Source organism: Colossoma macropomum, unplaced genomic scaffold, assembly GCF_904425465.1.
Source record: "Colossoma macropomum unplaced genomic scaffold, Colossoma_macropomum, whole genome shotgun sequence".
Classification (NCBI taxonomy): Eukaryota; Metazoa; Chordata; class Actinopteri; order Characiformes; family Serrasalmidae; genus Colossoma; species Colossoma macropomum.
In genome coordinates, this window is record NW_023494802.1 from 5,760,086 (window position 1) to 5,776,972 (window position 16,887).

The window sequence follows — 16,887 nt, forward strand, 5'->3', positions numbered from 1 at the left end:
GATCTTGTACGTTGTATGTGGAGCCACCGCAAATCAGACTTCTTGTTCCAGTACATCCTATAGATGCCTGATCAGATTGAGATCTGGGGAATTTGGAGGTCAGGGCAACACCTTGCACCCTTCATCATGTCCCTCAAACCATTCCCGAACAATGTTTGCACTGTGGCAGGGTGCGTTATCCTGGTGAAAGAGGCCACTGTTATCGAGGAGTATCATTATGATGAAGGGGTTTATCTAGACAGCAAAGGCTGACACCCACATTGATGCCTGGACCCAGGGTTTCTCAGCAGAACATTGCCAAGAGCATCAGATTCTCTCCACCAGCTTATCTTTTTCCAACAGAGTCTTGGGCGCCCAACACCCTGTTGCCGGGTTCAAGAAATTAAGGTTAGTAACCCAGAGCATATAACAAATCAAACTATTCGACTACAAGATTTAAGATTCACATTGTTTAAGATTCATATTGGTATTACATTTTTAAATCATTTAAAAATACCATCTGCCCTTTATAATATGTAAAAATGTTATGATGAATGGACCAGCAGACTTAGTACAAAATTACTTTTTTTACTTTTGTAATTTTCATAAAATTGCGACAGCAACAATATGTGAAAGTTAGTAGCACTTAAACATTTGAAGTACATTTTTAATGTTGAACAATGTAACATATTGTTAGTTTTGGCAACTCTAAGGTTATTTTCCATACATTTGCCAGTCAGATAGCTGATGTACTGTTATACTACTGATGATGAGCATGCACAGTTAGGTGGACTCCCACAGCTCAAGTAAATGTGAAAAAAGATGTCTGAGACGAAGTTACGGAACATGTGAAAAGCACCTATTTTAAATCTCTGTGATGGTGGAAACCCAGAAAACAAAACAGAAAGTAAAAATTTGCTATGACTGGTCTCTTAAACATAACAACAGTTGTTTTTTGCAACTGGTTACAAACACATTACCTCTTCTGATGCAACCAAGGTGTAAGTGCAGGACATACAGAGCTCACGTGCAGTCTATCAGTTGTAAAAGTATACTTTTTTGCACTGCTAAAGAACTTAACAGATCATACATTAAACACAGATTTGTGGTTGAACTCATTTGATTTTGTTTTTTTATGCAATTTTAATATTTTATTTATAATAAATATGGACTATTGTTTTGTTAAAATTAGTCTTGTGATCAAAAGACTTGCGTGATAAATGTTTTTGTTAATTTCACATGTAGACATTAAAGGCCAATATGTACAAAAGGCAGATTAATATTAGATTAATTGAAGTGTACTATATACTTTATGTACTGTGTAACTATACATAACTACATATTATTATATAGTATAGTATAGCATACTACAATATCTGCATAATATTTGAATCTGGGCAGCAAGTATTTATTTGCTCAGAAAACACTTACATTTGAAAAAATACAGATATTAATATAATTAGTATTGATTTTACACATGTCAAAGTGTTTAACAATTTCCAACCCTCTCCTCAAGGAAGCCCACCATTATTTGTAATCTTATCAATGTTTCATGGTTAAATAGAATTTAACAAAGATATTTGATGGCTGGAGCATCAAGGAGAAATCTGGAACTATGTTCTGCAACCTAACTTAGAAGATATCGACTACATTTTTGAAAATAAGAAATTGTTACATTTTGATTTATTTATCTTTATTTGTATCTATTCTAATAATATAAGGTGTTTTTACAAGCAAAACATACTCATTGCCAAGATTGTTTTTAACAATATATCATTTTTACTTAATGTAACTCTTACTTAATTTAGAACTTACTACAAAATACAATTTATCAAATGTTAATACATTATTTGGTTTATGGATGTTAATATTATTGCTTTAATAAGGTTATGACTGAATCCATCCCTAATGCTAGGACACTGTATAAATAAAATTTCCCCCGTCCCTCCTTGCTAAGCTCACAGTCGATAAGATGGGAAGGTCATATATCATATCATAATGATAGTGTGAGAAAATACTAATTCACTGGTATTTTTGTCACTGTACTTTTTGACAGTTATTAATCTAACTGTATCAATCCTACTGAAGGGAATTTAGTGGGGCAGCTCAAGCCATACAGTCACGTAATATTCTTTCTGTAAAGGCAGCTGGTGACGTAAAAAGCAACACACACAGGCTATCTCAGTGAATGACTTACACATGGCTGCAGTCTCACTTCCTCTGTTTAGCACATGCACAGCTAACCACAATAAAAGAGCATGATATTTCACCAAGTTTTCAGATGAGGAAATCAAATCATTACGGAATTCTAGGAATATCGGAGTCTCTATGTACAATGATGGAAATTCTACAAAATCAATTTGTGCAGTAACTCAGGCTTTCATTGGAACTTGCAATAAGCCCAAGCCCATCACTGCTGACATAGTTACATTCAAAAATGAATGAAAGGGGTTGTTTGACTGAAAATATATTGACATTGCCATTGCATTTTATGTTGAGGTAACAAAGTCTGTATATGCCAACTCTACTAAATTAATTTTTTTTGAGTGGAGATCTGTCCAGAGTCCAGATCTCAACATCATTGAATATGTGTTTGGGATTATTGGATCGTGAGAAGCAGAAAATACAACAAATGTCTTAACCTGAACTTTGGAGGTGTAGAAAAATATCCCTGCAGATTTCTTTTAAAAAAAACAAAAGCGGATTTCCCAAAAAGAATGGAAGTTGTAACACTAAATAAGATGGGATTACAAGAGGTTGTTGATGCTTCTGTGTAATTTTCTGTTATGTCATCTGTTATTTTCCTGATTTTAAGAAATAAAATAAGTAATGGAAGGGACTTTCGCTCATACTGAATACTCATACACATACCGCTCATAAACTAACACCTAGTTTTGAAGCACATAGACAGCATTTATTCCTGACACATGGCACTGATGTTAAGCCTTAATGAGAAATGAAGTTGAAGTCACAGGCCTTTCAGAAGTTCACAAATGCACAGATGGCATAACATTTAAAACACAAGCCCATTCATCAAGGCCTTACATAATCTAAAAGGACAAATATTTACTTCCCATTTCATTTTCAGAAGTCCAGGAATGGACCTGACACAATGACCTCAACATTTCTACTGCAATGAATGGGCATGTGAGTGGGAAGCAATAGAGTTTAGAAAGGGAAACAGAAACCAAATAAACTTGTTAGATCACTGATGAATACTCTCACGTTATTAATAAATAACAATGCATGTACAACCTGTTTTTATAGACTGAAAAAAAGATTTCCTTTTCCTCTTTATTGAAGTGCACTCAGGTTCCTCAGAGTGGTTCATTTAACTTTAGGGTCTCTTTATGTTTGATTTGTATAAATATAAAGCAGTTTTTGCAGTGTATTCTAGCTTTAATAATGGAAATAATGTGTTCATGTTACATATGTTTATCTGATATAGTTATTAACTTATTCATAACAAAGTAGACTTATTCACTTTTTATGGTCCTAGTTTGTGTAGTTCCCTACAAAGGTAGCCTAAATCAACTCAGTTTCCACGTCAACATAACTAATTTTAATGTAATGTTTCATTTTCAATCAACTAATGCTGATGTTATTAAATTACAACGCTTTATAATCAGCATGATCTGCTCTCTTATTCATACCGACTGTAAATTAATCAATGTTTCATTCCAGGTTATCTGGAGATTGCAGAGAAAAGTGAAAATCATCATCATATTACTGGCATGGCCTGTTTGGGCTATAGTTCGTAAAGAAAGGGGAAGACGTCAGAAATCCTCCAGAAAAGATCCAATCTCTTTGTATCATACAGCGTTCATAAAAGCTTCACTTGAAGTCTCTGCGACACGAAGGTTATCGCCCACCATTAAACCACCATTAAATCACCATTCACTGACTAATGATGCGTAAGATATTTACGGACGGGTCGGAGCCACGATTTTGAATCTATTCGGTGTAAAATAAAACGCTAAATCTCGAAAGTGAGAGGAGTTGAACTAACCGAACAGAATGCAATTAAATAGTTAAAGAGTTAAAAGCGCAATGCGAAGGACTAAAATGTGAAAAATGAGGATTTCTTTCCTCACAAACAAGCTAACCTAACCTGTTATACTTGAGTCGAAGTGCGGCTCATTTTAAAAGATTTCTCTCATTTTAAAGAGGTTTTCCTCACGAAAAAAAGTGCGATTAATGAACGGAAACCTACTTTTGAACTAAGCTCTGTGTAACGTGGTCTGGTAAAGCTGTAAAAAAAATAATATAATAAAAAATTACAAACACTCATGACGAGTGGGGACGGTTGGTAGGCTGGTTGCTATAGAAACGGGATGCCAACCGTCGGTCTCATCCAATCAGCGTGAGACTTGCTTCTCACGAGACCTCTGTATGTTTTAAACTCAGAGTGACCGTTACAACTAGAAGTTTTTAGCTTGTTTTATTATAAACATGTATGTCAGCCTTTGTAGTGAACAGTGAATAACGAGTGGGCTATTACGTTTATGACTTCCGGAAAAAGAAGCTAAAGTTTAATGCTGTAAAATGTGGTTAAATTTGACGTTAAATGTCTTTTTAAATTGCCTATTACTCAGTACAGAACCCGGAGTTTCTTAATAACAGCTGTTCCAGCTGGCTTTCTGCTACCTTCCCAATTCACCATGTGAAATTCCCTGGAAACATCCCTGATGTGTGGAGTCATGTTATTAGTGAAAGGGGGCAATGGATGTGGATATATATATATATATATATATATATATATATATATATATATATATATATATATATATATATCAGTGTTTCAGTGAATGAAATATTTTAAGGCAGCCAAGACTTTTAAATGAAATATGTAAAATTATACAAATCACATATTCACAGTGTACTATAGCTATAGTCATAGAGGTAAGCAGAAAATAATGCTGATATGTTCATATTTTGCTATTTATAAATTATATTTATGTGCGCTAAGACTCAAAATAACATTTTGCAAAGAGAAATAATATTTTTTTTATTTCTAAATAAAAAGTAAGAGTCAATTAACAGTTCTTTTACAGAAACCAGCGAAACAGCTAAGAATGCTGGGAAGCTTTTTGAGCAAAAGGCTCTTCAGTTCATGTCCAAACGGACTGATCTTAAATAGATTTACATCAGTAACTAAGAACTGTGTAAGAAATAGTCAGTGTTACTGTTTGTATTACTGATTTTAACATGTAAGTAAAGTAAACAAAAAATAACAATATTTGTGGAATTATTATGTTTTACAGTGTTTGTACATGCATCTATCGCTGGATCTATTTATGGATGGATCTGTGATGTGTCAGAACATAGGCCATATTCTGATTATAAATTAGAGTTCATAACCATGAGAGCAGATGTCCACCTCGTCCACTGTTTGTCTTCACGTATTGTATATACTGTGATTTTGTTTTTATGAACACGAGAGCCAAACGATTAAAGATGAACCTGCAGCACCAGCGGGAAACTCCGCGTGACTCACCGTTCGGCCATACCGTATATAATGAGGCAGAGCTGCCCGAGGAGATCAGCTTGTGCAGAAGCTTGCACACAAACACACGGCGAGCAGAAACAGAGCTCAGCTTTACTCCTGCAGGACCCTCGTTCAAAACAACTACAAAAACAACAACATGGGATCGTTTCGGTGTCTCGCGATTGTCGCAGCGCTCTTAGCGCTTGTGTTCGAGTGCGCGCACGGGGCTCCAACGGGAGCGCGCACCAAGAGACACCTGGACTACAGTGCAGGGAGAACCCTGGCCACGCAGCTCAATGAAAAAGCCAGACACTTATACAGAGAGGTGAGATTATACTGGATTATCTATCTATCTATCTATCTATCTATCTATCTATCTATCTATCTATCTATCTATCTATGTGTCTGTCTGTCCATGTTATACCTATAACATACCTGCTATAGAAAAAGTTATGCCTTAATTCTTCTTTTCTGTTATTTGAGTTTTAAAATGCATCCCCATTTTCATATTTCTAATGACATTAGTATATATATATATATATATATATATATATAGATATATATATATATATATATATATATATGGATAGACATACATGCAAATACATGTTTTATTTTAACTGTTTTCAGGTTGAGATCCCAAACGAGCTGGCTGTAGTCAGTGACCCTCCACTGATGATCCGTCCTGAGGACAAATGTGATCCTGACAGCCTTCAGAGCAATGCAGAGGTAATTACAGTGCATCCAGCTGTAATGCAGTATGAGGCAGTTCAATAGTGTTGAGTGATGCTGGTATGGCAATGCAAAGAACAGCTAAAATATTTCAAATATGTTAAAAATGATAATATGTCAATATGTAAAAATAGTTAACACCACTGTCCACAACTTAATCAGAAAATCAACAATTACATGGAAGTTAAACATGGTTCACACTGTAAAAATTATATGTTTTAACAACAAAAATATGTTTCTTGGTTACCTTTAAAACATTAAGTTCATTAAAACTCCAGCTGTTAATGACGCCAAAGAAAACCAGATTATGATCAACACTGTGGAATCTATTTTACCAAACTCAACAGTGATGAGAATACAAACCTTTTTGTCACCTTTGTTTGTATCTATGAAACTGTGGACTGTGTCCATTAAAAGGTTTCCCATCGAACAGATCAATTTCATTCATTCCTTCCATGTGCTTTGTTTCTTCCAGCCTTGCCTGTCAAGAGTCATTCTTGCTTTGAAAAACTACAGCAGGATCTTTGGGGACAATGGACTCTTTCGGGAAGAGTATACCAAGTGCAGTAAATGGAGAGCCAGTGCTACTGATGTGTTTAATGTAACTACACAACTCCTGCGTGCACTGAAGGTAATCCTATAGTTTTACAAATATCTCAGTAATGTTTAAATGTAGATAGATGGGACATGTTAACCTCAGCTAGACCTTTACAGTTATTATTCAGTGTTAAACTCATTAAATTCCTAGGCCTATTTCAACAAAACAATCTGGCTGAGTTAAAATATAGAAATGAGGAGTGGAAGTCTGGACCTGCCAGCAGATTTAAGCCACTTTAGGGCTTTATCTTAATATTTATTATTCAGCAAATACTATAAATTTTCAATAATATGAAAGTAATATGTAAGTTATGTAGCTATGAGAATGAGGATTTGAAATGTTCCCCCGGGTACAGACCTTTAGTGTTTAAGGGGTTAATTAAACTGGCATTTTTGCAGTTATTGTTGCTTCTGCATTATATTTCTATGCCCATTGTCCCACTAACATAAAACTCTGACCCCACAGGAACAAGTAGAAGCTCAAGAGCCATTGAAATTGGAGAAGTGGATGAGCGAAGGTTTCCTGTGCCGTGACAGTGTGGACCGACTGTATTCCTTCTCCATCCTAACAGCTCGTATCTTCAACTTTTTGTCTCACCAGCACACTGGAGAATGAAAAGGAGTAACTGAATACTTATTCTGACCATGTTGGTCAAAATGTATTCGACTGTTATGTTTTAAAGAAAAAAAATGTTCTCATACATTATGATTACGTATCGCAGCTATATTAATAGCTAATCATGTAGATGATGTTCATGTGTTCATGTTTTACATGATATATGATGTATTTATTATTTTTATTTATTTATTTTAAAGTAACATATTTATTGTTATTTATTAGTCCATGTATGTGACATGTTGAGTAAACTGAGTTACAGTATATTATGTTTTTTATTTAACTTTTCTAAATATATTTTTATTCATGATCAATAAATATATGAACAAGTATTCCAACTCTCTGGCATGAGTCGTTGATGTATTGTTGCTGTATTTCCTTGATTCTAAAGAGAAACCAGTAATTTCGAAGGAACCCATTTCACACAGTGTTATAGCAATGAGGAAATGACAGTGTCAATATGAGCGAATTTCCCAATCTGAAGTCAAGGCCTGTTTGTAAAAAGAGAGGGAAGGTGTGCTTTCCTTAAACATTCCCATTAGTCTGAATGGCTTCCTGATACATTTAAATAAATCAACAAATAAACAAGCAAACAAATTAGTCAAATACCACAGAACTACACTAAACAAATACCTCCTCATAAGGCATGTTAACTCACCAATAGAAGGCAATTTGCTTTGAAAATATACTATATTGTTTGCCCTAAAGCTCTAGGCATTTATAATACTTTATTAAGAACCAACAGAGCTAAGGAACCTGATCTGAAGGAGAGGAGACAGTCCCGGACACTTTATAAAAATTTCACTCATTGAATTCACACAATCACTGTGTGACTCAACCTTTCTTCCTTTTTCCTCTTTGTGGTGAGGAAATGTAAATGCTACTAACAGGCCTCTTATCTTGAAAGTGATGGAGCATTTTTATAGGAATTTATTCGAACGTGCATTAAGGATAGAAGTGTATGATCAAACATACTGTAAAAAGAAAATAATGAAATAAACGTTTAACAATGAATAAACCAAAAACATTAAGCCTACTTTTTGACAGTGAGAAATAAAAGGCCCCCAATCAAAAACACAAGCAGGCGGGTCAAATGAAAGAAACTAACCAATCATAAATATGCGGAGTGGGAGCCAGACGGGGAAAATCGACCAATCAGAAACGCCGAGGGGCGGGACTATATGGGGAAATTTGCGATTTCCTGGTTACAGTGAAGTTGAGTTATATGACAACATTCCTTAGTAAGTAATTCATACAGTTTTACTCGCTTTTACTCTCTCGTTTTGAAATAAAATAACCTTTACTACGCATGTTTACAGCACGATGTGATCACGAAAGCCGGTGTAGCAGCTGTTACTGATAGGTTGAACCAGTTTGTTCAGAAGTTCCCAGCTAGCATTAGCAGACGCCGCTATGCTAGGTTAACTAAGAGTTAGGTTACGTCGCGTAACAGCTCCTGATAGAAGGACCGGGAACTAATCTAAATATTTAACAATAAAACATGTAATAACTTTTATTTGTTCTAAATACTTAAACTACTTCCCATATAGCTTCTAACTAACTGTAGCTAACGTACTAATTTACTCTAAATCAGAGGTGGGTAGTGGTAGGATTACATTACTCAGCTCCATCTAACGCTAAGTTATTCAAGTGAATTTGATTCATTTGTGCTTCCCTGAGTGTCATGATGCTTTTACTTAAGTGTATTTGTGAGTAATCCACTTCAATTCAAATCCACCTAAGTAGAATTTCAGTCATTTGCATTTTGTCCATAATTACTTGGGTTTAATTTCTTTCTATAAAGATGGTGACAGCATGCAACTTTAAAGGTGGACACACAGTTGACGTTGGAGCTTTATTATATTATTTTGGACCAAAAGGTTCAAAAAAGATTAATAGAGCCTAACAAACTTCCCTTCCTATGATGACATGTACTGGATATACTAAGAAGTTCCTTGAGCACTTACATTGTTTTAATTTTTGGAAAGGTTTTTACTCTAACTTGAATTTCTACTTTTGCTTGACTGTGGCACAGATGTAATCATTTTGCCTGAGGCTGGGTTTAGGCTACTCCAACTACCTCTGCTCTGAATACTCTAAATACAATAACAAAGTACTCTATTGTAACTATAAGTTACTATAACCTGGTTTCCTGGACGTGGAATAATCCTAGTCTTAATATAAATGTGCAATTTGCAGTACCAATGGTGAACCACCATTGAAAACTAATTTAGTTTTAGGCTTATTCTGGGTCTGGGAAACTTGACCTCTTATTAGTTACTCCAACTCAGGACTGCCCAGACTTTTTGTCTTGGAGGGGTGGGGGGTGTTTGTGGTTGGCCGAAAGCCAGAAAGACAAAACATAAAAAAGAAGTTAGGTTTCAAATGTTTTTCATAATAATGCACTCTGTTTTGTTACTAAATTTTTAAAATAATACATTTTTACATGAAAAATAAAAGGAAAATAATAAAGTAATACGTCAGTAATGCGTCACTGGAAACTGGAGTTGGATTCCATCAGTAAAAGGAACCCAAACACTTCTCACTGTTAGGACCATGACTAAAGGAACAGGGGCTCTTCTATGTAAAACTTTTCTGGTGACACAAAACAAGAAATGTAAAACGCCGACAACTGTGATCTCTGACGTGTTGGTTCATGGTTTTTGAGATAAATATGTAAGATCCGATAAGTTACTTGCAGCCTGTGTGCATGCGTTTTACACCCCCCCCTTTCTGTTTCAGCTCTTTCAGGATGAATGTGGGCGTAGCTCACAGCGAAGTGAATCCCAACACCCGGGTGATGAACAGCCGAGGAATCTGGCTGACGTACCTGTTGCTGACCATCGTGTTGCACATCGTCTTGCTTAGCATCCCTTTCTTCAGTGTGTCACTAGTATGGACCCTAACAAACGTGATTCACAATCTGGTCAGTCAACGAACTTTTACTTCAAAAGTTTTTTGTTGATGGGGACATTACATTGAGCTGCCATTTTCTTAGGTATGTGTACCATGTAAACCAGGTACCAGGCCAATTTATTAGAAACACTTACTATATAGGTCCACTTTGTAGGTTTACAGTTACTATATTATATATTATTATACACATGTGATCTTCTTGTGCATGGACACTAGGCATGTGCCAGTATAAATATTACAATATCGTGATAATATTACCCTATGTTTAATCACAGTTTACAATCTTATCACAACATTGTATTAAGAAAAAAACAGTGCGTGCATAAGATAATACACATACTGTTCTGAAAGTCATTTTAATAGCAAAATGTGTTGGTTATACATTTTGGGGATTTCTGTTTTTAAAAAAACTTCCCTGACACTTTGTATAACAGCACACCAGTCTTCATTCATTTCTGGAATCCTGTTTTGTTTTTCTTTGATGGGCAGCCTGTTCTCGGTTTTCCCTAGGTTTTTTTGGGTCAGATGCTAGACGTCTGGTAGACAGCACACAGAGTATGAAAGGAAAGTGCATCAACCATATTGGTGCTCTGTCCAATAACATACAAAAACAGCTGCATACAATGTAACAGCGTAAAGGGAGCTTGTGAAACCAGAACTACTCTGCATATCTAAAAAAAAATCTCTGGTGAAACTGCAGCATCTTTGATTAAAACACATTATCAATAACATTATTTAATTTGTTCACCCTTTGCCTTTATTACAGCTTTCATTCTTCTCAGGAGACTTGCTTATAGTTTTTCATAGAAATCTGCAGGCATATGTTTCCCTGCCTCCAAAGTTTAGTCTTAGATGTTTCTTGGATTTTCTACTTCTCACAATCCCAGTTTTACCAATTAGAAATTTAGCCTCCACATGTCCAGTTTCAGTGTTTTAGTGGTAATTGTCTTTTTCAGTGAGGTATTCTTGACAGCTACACATCCTTTTAGACTCATAGTGCTGAGTTGTCTTCTCACAGTGAAAGGATGGACAGAAACACCTATGGATTTTTTCAGATCTGCAGCAAGACTGGAGCTTGATTTTTGTCTCTCTCTCAAAGATGAAAGCTTTAAGTGCTGTTTATCTGATGGGGACAGTTTTGGTGGTTTAGCAGGTCCTGCATGGTTGTTAGAGTCCCATTATCTCTGTAGCTTTTAATTTTAATGTTTGAACTCCACTTTTGGAAACTTCTGTTTTTCACTTATTTTTGTTTAACGTTCCCTTTCCTTATTTAAGTGGACTATTTTAGATCTAATCTCTCTTTAACTTTTGCACAGTATCATATATCCCTAAGTACATATTAGATAGTAATGAACGGTAGTGCTGATTAATAAATCAACTCTTAAAACATTATATCAAATGACTTTGATTGAAACTCTCTTGTGACTGTTTTTCTTCTCTAGGCAATGTATGTGTTCCTTCACACAGTGAAGGGTACTCCTTTTGAGACGCCTGACCAGGGTAAAGCCCGTTTGCTCACTCACTGGGAACAAATGGACTATGGCGTCCAGTTCACATCGTCAAGAAAATTCCTCACCATTTCACCCATAGTGCTGTGAGTTAAACATTGGCATAGGTTGTTTTCTTTGTTGCTGTTATTTTTGTTGTTGCTTTTACTCATCAAAATAATGAAGCTAAAAAGCATTGGCATCTGTCATGACAGAAGCTTGGTGACAAACCAAGGCCTATAAACAGATTGGTGGGTCCTCCTGACTTGGGTACTTGAATCTTTGTTTAACTACTCCAGTATTCTAGTATTGAAATCACTATCTGGTTATTCGTTGTGTTTCATTACAGTAAGACTGAAAAAATATCTAGACCAAATTATATAATACCTTGTTACGAGTGCTTGAATGTGAGTGCGTAGCCAAGGATGTGTTGTTAAGGGCATAAAACTTATATCTCTGACAAATAGCATGTTGGCACATTGTCTGTTGAGAACACAAGAAGAACCCGAGGTGTCCTTATCAGCATCCAGCTCTGTACCAGTTAGCTATAGTTTTAGCTCATTAACTCACCTGAGGCACCCTCTATTACTCACCGCACATGAAAACCTTGGCTGTTTTGAAACATTAAAATATGTTTTCAAATGTATATTTCTGCATGAGGCACAATTTTGCCACTAGTGCTGTCACCTAAAAAGGTAAGCTTACAGCATTAACGTCAGTTGTTTCAGCCAAAGTCTTTGTTTTTGCGTTGTTTTTTCATTCCCTACAGTTAACAGATTATCCGTTCATTTACTGTTGTTACTTGAATATCAAAATTAGTGAGAATGCACATCCCTAGTATTAGGAGCTGTCGTCATGATATGGGATTTGATAAACTGATATAACTTCCTCATTCCAAAAATCAAATATACTGGGCATTTTTCCACAGGTATTCTAGCTCTAGAAGCAGGACCGTCACCATACTTCCTTCATGCGTTTTCAAAGAACTCAGTCTTTCTTTCAGTTTGTCATTTATTAGAAGGTTTCTTGAACAAAAACAAAAATGGCAGCTGGAGAGACAGAGGGACACCATCTCCAAGACCAAATGAAACATTGGGCCTCATTCATTAACAGTTCTTAAAAAGAAATTTCTTCTTAAGAACCACTTACGCAGTTTTCACAAAGATTCTGACATTCACCAACGTTTTCTTATTTGGGATTTGTTCTTAGGTAAGAACAGAATCTACACACACTCGAGCACAAAACTGAAAACAGTTCTGCGGTTTAAGAACACGTCACGTATCTGACATAGACTTTTTTTTTTACAACCTTTGTGAAAAACACATTTAAGAAAAAACTGAACATATTGGTGAATGAGGGCCATTGTTCCCAAATTATTAAGTGTTTTTGAATGTATGTCCTTCTAGAAGTTCCCTTTTGTAAAAGGTAAAAAATACATAGTAGATATTTATTTCTACAGACTCAAATTTTGAGATTAATTTTGAGACCTTCATGTCCAGTAATCTTTAAATTATGCTTTGTATTAGTATAATAGACTAATGCTTTACAAAACTGTTATCATTAATGATATTTGTTTATTTTGTTGAAAGTAGAGTCTTATATTTATTTATGCGTAACAGTGTGTGTATGTATATATATATATATATATATGCATTTTTTTCCATTTCAGTTGATTTTACTTTACTTGATGTTTGTGATTAGGCACATAAAATCTGCAAGATTAAAATTAAAATCCATATTTATTATCCTCAGTATAATCCAAACAGAACATTTCTTGTGTATGTACAGTGACCAGACAAAGTTTTGAACACTTTTGAATTACGTAGTGTAGAGTTTGTTTTGAACAGCAGTGGTTTGTCTGTCATAACTCCCTTTGAACACCACTCTTTGAGACCCATGAACATGTGATGTTTGCAGCTTCTTAGCTGGGATCCTATAACACAAACTTTGTGTTTTTATCCATCAAAAAACAGTTTTTTGATTTGGAGAGTCGATCAGAGCTGCATTTGCTCATTTAGATACAGTAATGTAAATCATTGTGCATGCTTTGTGTTAAAAGGCTCTTGGTTTATTATTATGAATGGAGATTGTTTAACCTTTTAGGAGCCCTTCATGCAGAAGTTCAGGTAGTTCCCAGAGACTATAATCGTTTTCATGCAAATGTACACATAGTAAACACAGGGCACAGCTTTGCCTTGCTACACTGGTTATAATAAACCTGTTAATTAAAAAAAAAACTCTGGTTTTAAGTCCAAATGTCAAGTATGCTGGATGCTAAAAAATGATATGCTTCCCAGCAATAATAAAAAATTCAATGTTATAGTGTATGCAGCACTAAATGTGTTTCATAAAACACATTCAAAACACATTGGACTGAGGAGCATGCTGCTATTATTGTTAAGGCTTTCCTTGGGGTGATGTTTAATTTAAATTGTGGCTAATTTCTGTAAAAAAAAAGGTCTTTCTTCCTTTAAATGCAACGTTTATTCTCTTCTAGGTACATTCTGGCCAGCTTTTACACCAAATATGATGCCACCCATTTCCTAATCAACACTGGCTCCCTCCTCAGTGTCCTCCTTCCAAAGCTGCCTCAGTTCCATGGAGTACGTCTGTTTGGGATCAATAAATACTGAGGTGACTCTCAAAAAAGGCTTGAGGAGATAAAGGAAATAGTGGAGGAGAATGTAGTTCATTGGTTTGTCCTCTAACTTAATACTTTTTCTTGCACCAAGCTGGCTCTCAACCTAGAACCTAGTTTTTACACAGTTTTTTCTTTTTCCAAGAATTTCAGTGGGTATAAATTCCAGACTATGAATTCATTCCAAATGCAGGTTAAATGAATGAGTTATAACAGATCTCACTGCAGGCAGTGCACCCTTCCATAATATCAAGCAATACATTATATATTCCTGATTCCAACACTCCCGAGTTCCGAAAAGATGCCTGGATCTGGTATAGTCCTGAATTGCTTGACCTTCAGTAGAAGAAGAAGTTAGCTTGATTTTGATAAATATTCTCTCGTAATCAAAAGACCTGCTCACTTAGTCACCTTTCATGGCAGTGAGGAGCAATAATCAAATTATCAACAAGTCAAATGATCACAAAATGTGAATCAATGTCACCAAATTTTTATTCACTGTTTCCACTGTATCCATTTAAACTGACTGTCACTCCTGGAAACCTTTAGACTGATGCTGATATTCCAGTCTCAAGTGTCTTGGACCCTGTGTTCTGTGCAGCTTTTAAAATATTATTTATAAGTTATTGCATTTTTCAGCCATTGAAAAACATGGATTTGTGGTGCCTGCATGTGTTACTGGAACAGTTTGTGGATTTGTTCTTACATTCAAATCATGATAGAACTAAGAAGGTTAGAGTTAAGTGCACAAAGCATAAGACTTTTTTGTAAGCCTGTTTTGTGGATATTGGTAATTTCCATGGTTTTTCAGCTGTATTACTGCCACATGTTACTCCTTTGTTATAGGAATGAATAAAATATGATCTGATGTCTGTTGGGGGAAAAAGCATTTTCACAGCTTTTCTCTAAACCATGTAATATTCGGCTTTATTTCTTTTTCCCAAAACATGCTGTCTTGCATGTATTCCAGTTTTTAGATATGATAAAATATGTGCTGTTTTGATTTTGGTGCCATACATGCTAGGTTATGTATTTTCACACACAAAAAATGAACTGCTGCAAATGTACTTTATGACTATGATAGATTAAACCCCACATCAGTTTAGGTATATTATTGGTTTTTGAGTGGGGATTTATATACTGTACATATTGTCCATTATAGGTCCTTTTAAGTGTTGTCATTACTTATGTTAGTACTTTTGTACCTACTGTAAAAAAAATCAACAATGAGACTTTTCCTTTGGAAAAACAGGGGCCATTTAATATGCAATAAAAACAAACTTCTAACCACTTGTAAAGCTGGTTAACGGAATGGTTTACTGTGTCTAGTAATTTAGAGCATACACAAACTGATCATTAGTCTAATTCCAGATGCTAATAACACTAATGTTTTGTAGCAGGGCTGGCCAGGGTTGGCGCATGAGGACATTGGATTTGGCCTGCCAGAAAGTGACCCTAACCCTACCCCCTCACCCAATTAAAGAACATTTCTGTGCTATTTATAACTTTTTAAATTCTTGACTTTGTATTTTAGTATTACTAAATGTATTTTAATACCAAAATATAGTGCAATGTTATACATTTTTGAAACTTGAAATCTAAATACCTTATTTATTTGTATATTGATTTGCCATTTTGGCCCTCAGCCCACCACAAAGAAAGTTGAATAGGTTTTTTGGCAACCAAGAACCTCTATATTTAAAGGACTTATCTATCATTTTTCAGCCTAATCTTTTTCTGCTTTATCTCAAGCATATGGGCAGTTATGAAGAACAATAATTTTCATAATCTAAAGGTGTGTCATGATTGAATCCTCAAAGGCAGATTTAACTATCAATCTAAATTAGTATAACAGCTAAGTTGTGGTTTTATTACAGTCAAGCCTGCTCAGGGTGCAGCGTTCATGCTGTCAGATTATTGATTGAAAATTTCCTCTTGTATGCAGCGCTCTAGTTTTTGCTGTTTACAACATTATAAGCCTAAACTGAATTTATGTAACTTGCATATATATATATATAGTGTGTGTATGTATGTGTTTGTACTGATGAGCTCAGTGACTTCAAACATTGCAAACTGGCTGAGGATGCCACCGTTTGCAAGTCAGTCTGTGAAATTTCTGTACTGCTAGCTCGGCCTCTGTCAACTGTAAGTGCTATTATTGTGAAACCGTCTAGGAGTGGCAACAGCTCAGCCATGAAGCGGCAGACCACACAAACTCACAGAGTGGAGCCACTATCCTCTCTCGAATCACTCACTAAAGAGATCCAAATTGCCTCTGGAAGCAACATCAGCAGAAGAACCGCTTTGGGAGCATCTCAAAATGTGTTTCCATGGCTGAGCAGCTACACACAGACTTAAGATCAAAATGCACAATGCCAAGCTTTGGGGGGTAGTGATGTAAAACACACCGCCACTGGACTCTTGAGCAGTAGAA

At 35.5% G+C, this 16,887-nt stretch overlaps 1 protein-coding gene across 1 annotated transcript; it reads left to right on the forward strand.

The window, feature by feature from the left end:
* The first annotated feature begins 8,574 nt into the window (after nt 1–8,574).
* On the forward strand, nt 8,575–15,760 carry ormdl2 (ORMDL sphingolipid biosynthesis regulator 2). The gene is made up of 4 exons (XM_036592168.1): nt 8,575–8,653; nt 10,155–10,338; nt 11,771–11,922; nt 14,313–15,760. The coding sequence occupies exons 2-4, from the start codon at nt 10,165–10,167 to the stop codon at nt 14,446–14,448; spliced, it is 462 nt and encodes a 153-aa protein (XP_036448061.1). The 5' UTR covers nt 8,575–8,653; nt 10,155–10,164; the 3' UTR covers nt 14,449–15,760.
* Nucleotides 15,761–16,887: the final 1,127 nt, after the last annotated feature.

Excerpts from the sequence above, each read along its gene's own strand:
- ormdl2 (XM_036592168.1), top strand. The coding sequence starts at position 10,165 with ATGAATGTGGGCGTAGCTCACAGCGAAGTGAATCCCAACACCCGGGTG. Across the intron at positions 10,339-11,770 it reads CAAACGTGATTCACAATCTG|GCAATGTATGTGTTCCTTCA; the intron begins GTCAGTCAACGA and ends TTTCTTCTCTAG. Across the intron at positions 11,923-14,312 it reads ACCATTTCACCCATAGTGCT|GTACATTCTGGCCAGCTTTT; the intron begins GTGAGTTAAACA and ends ATTCTCTTCTAG.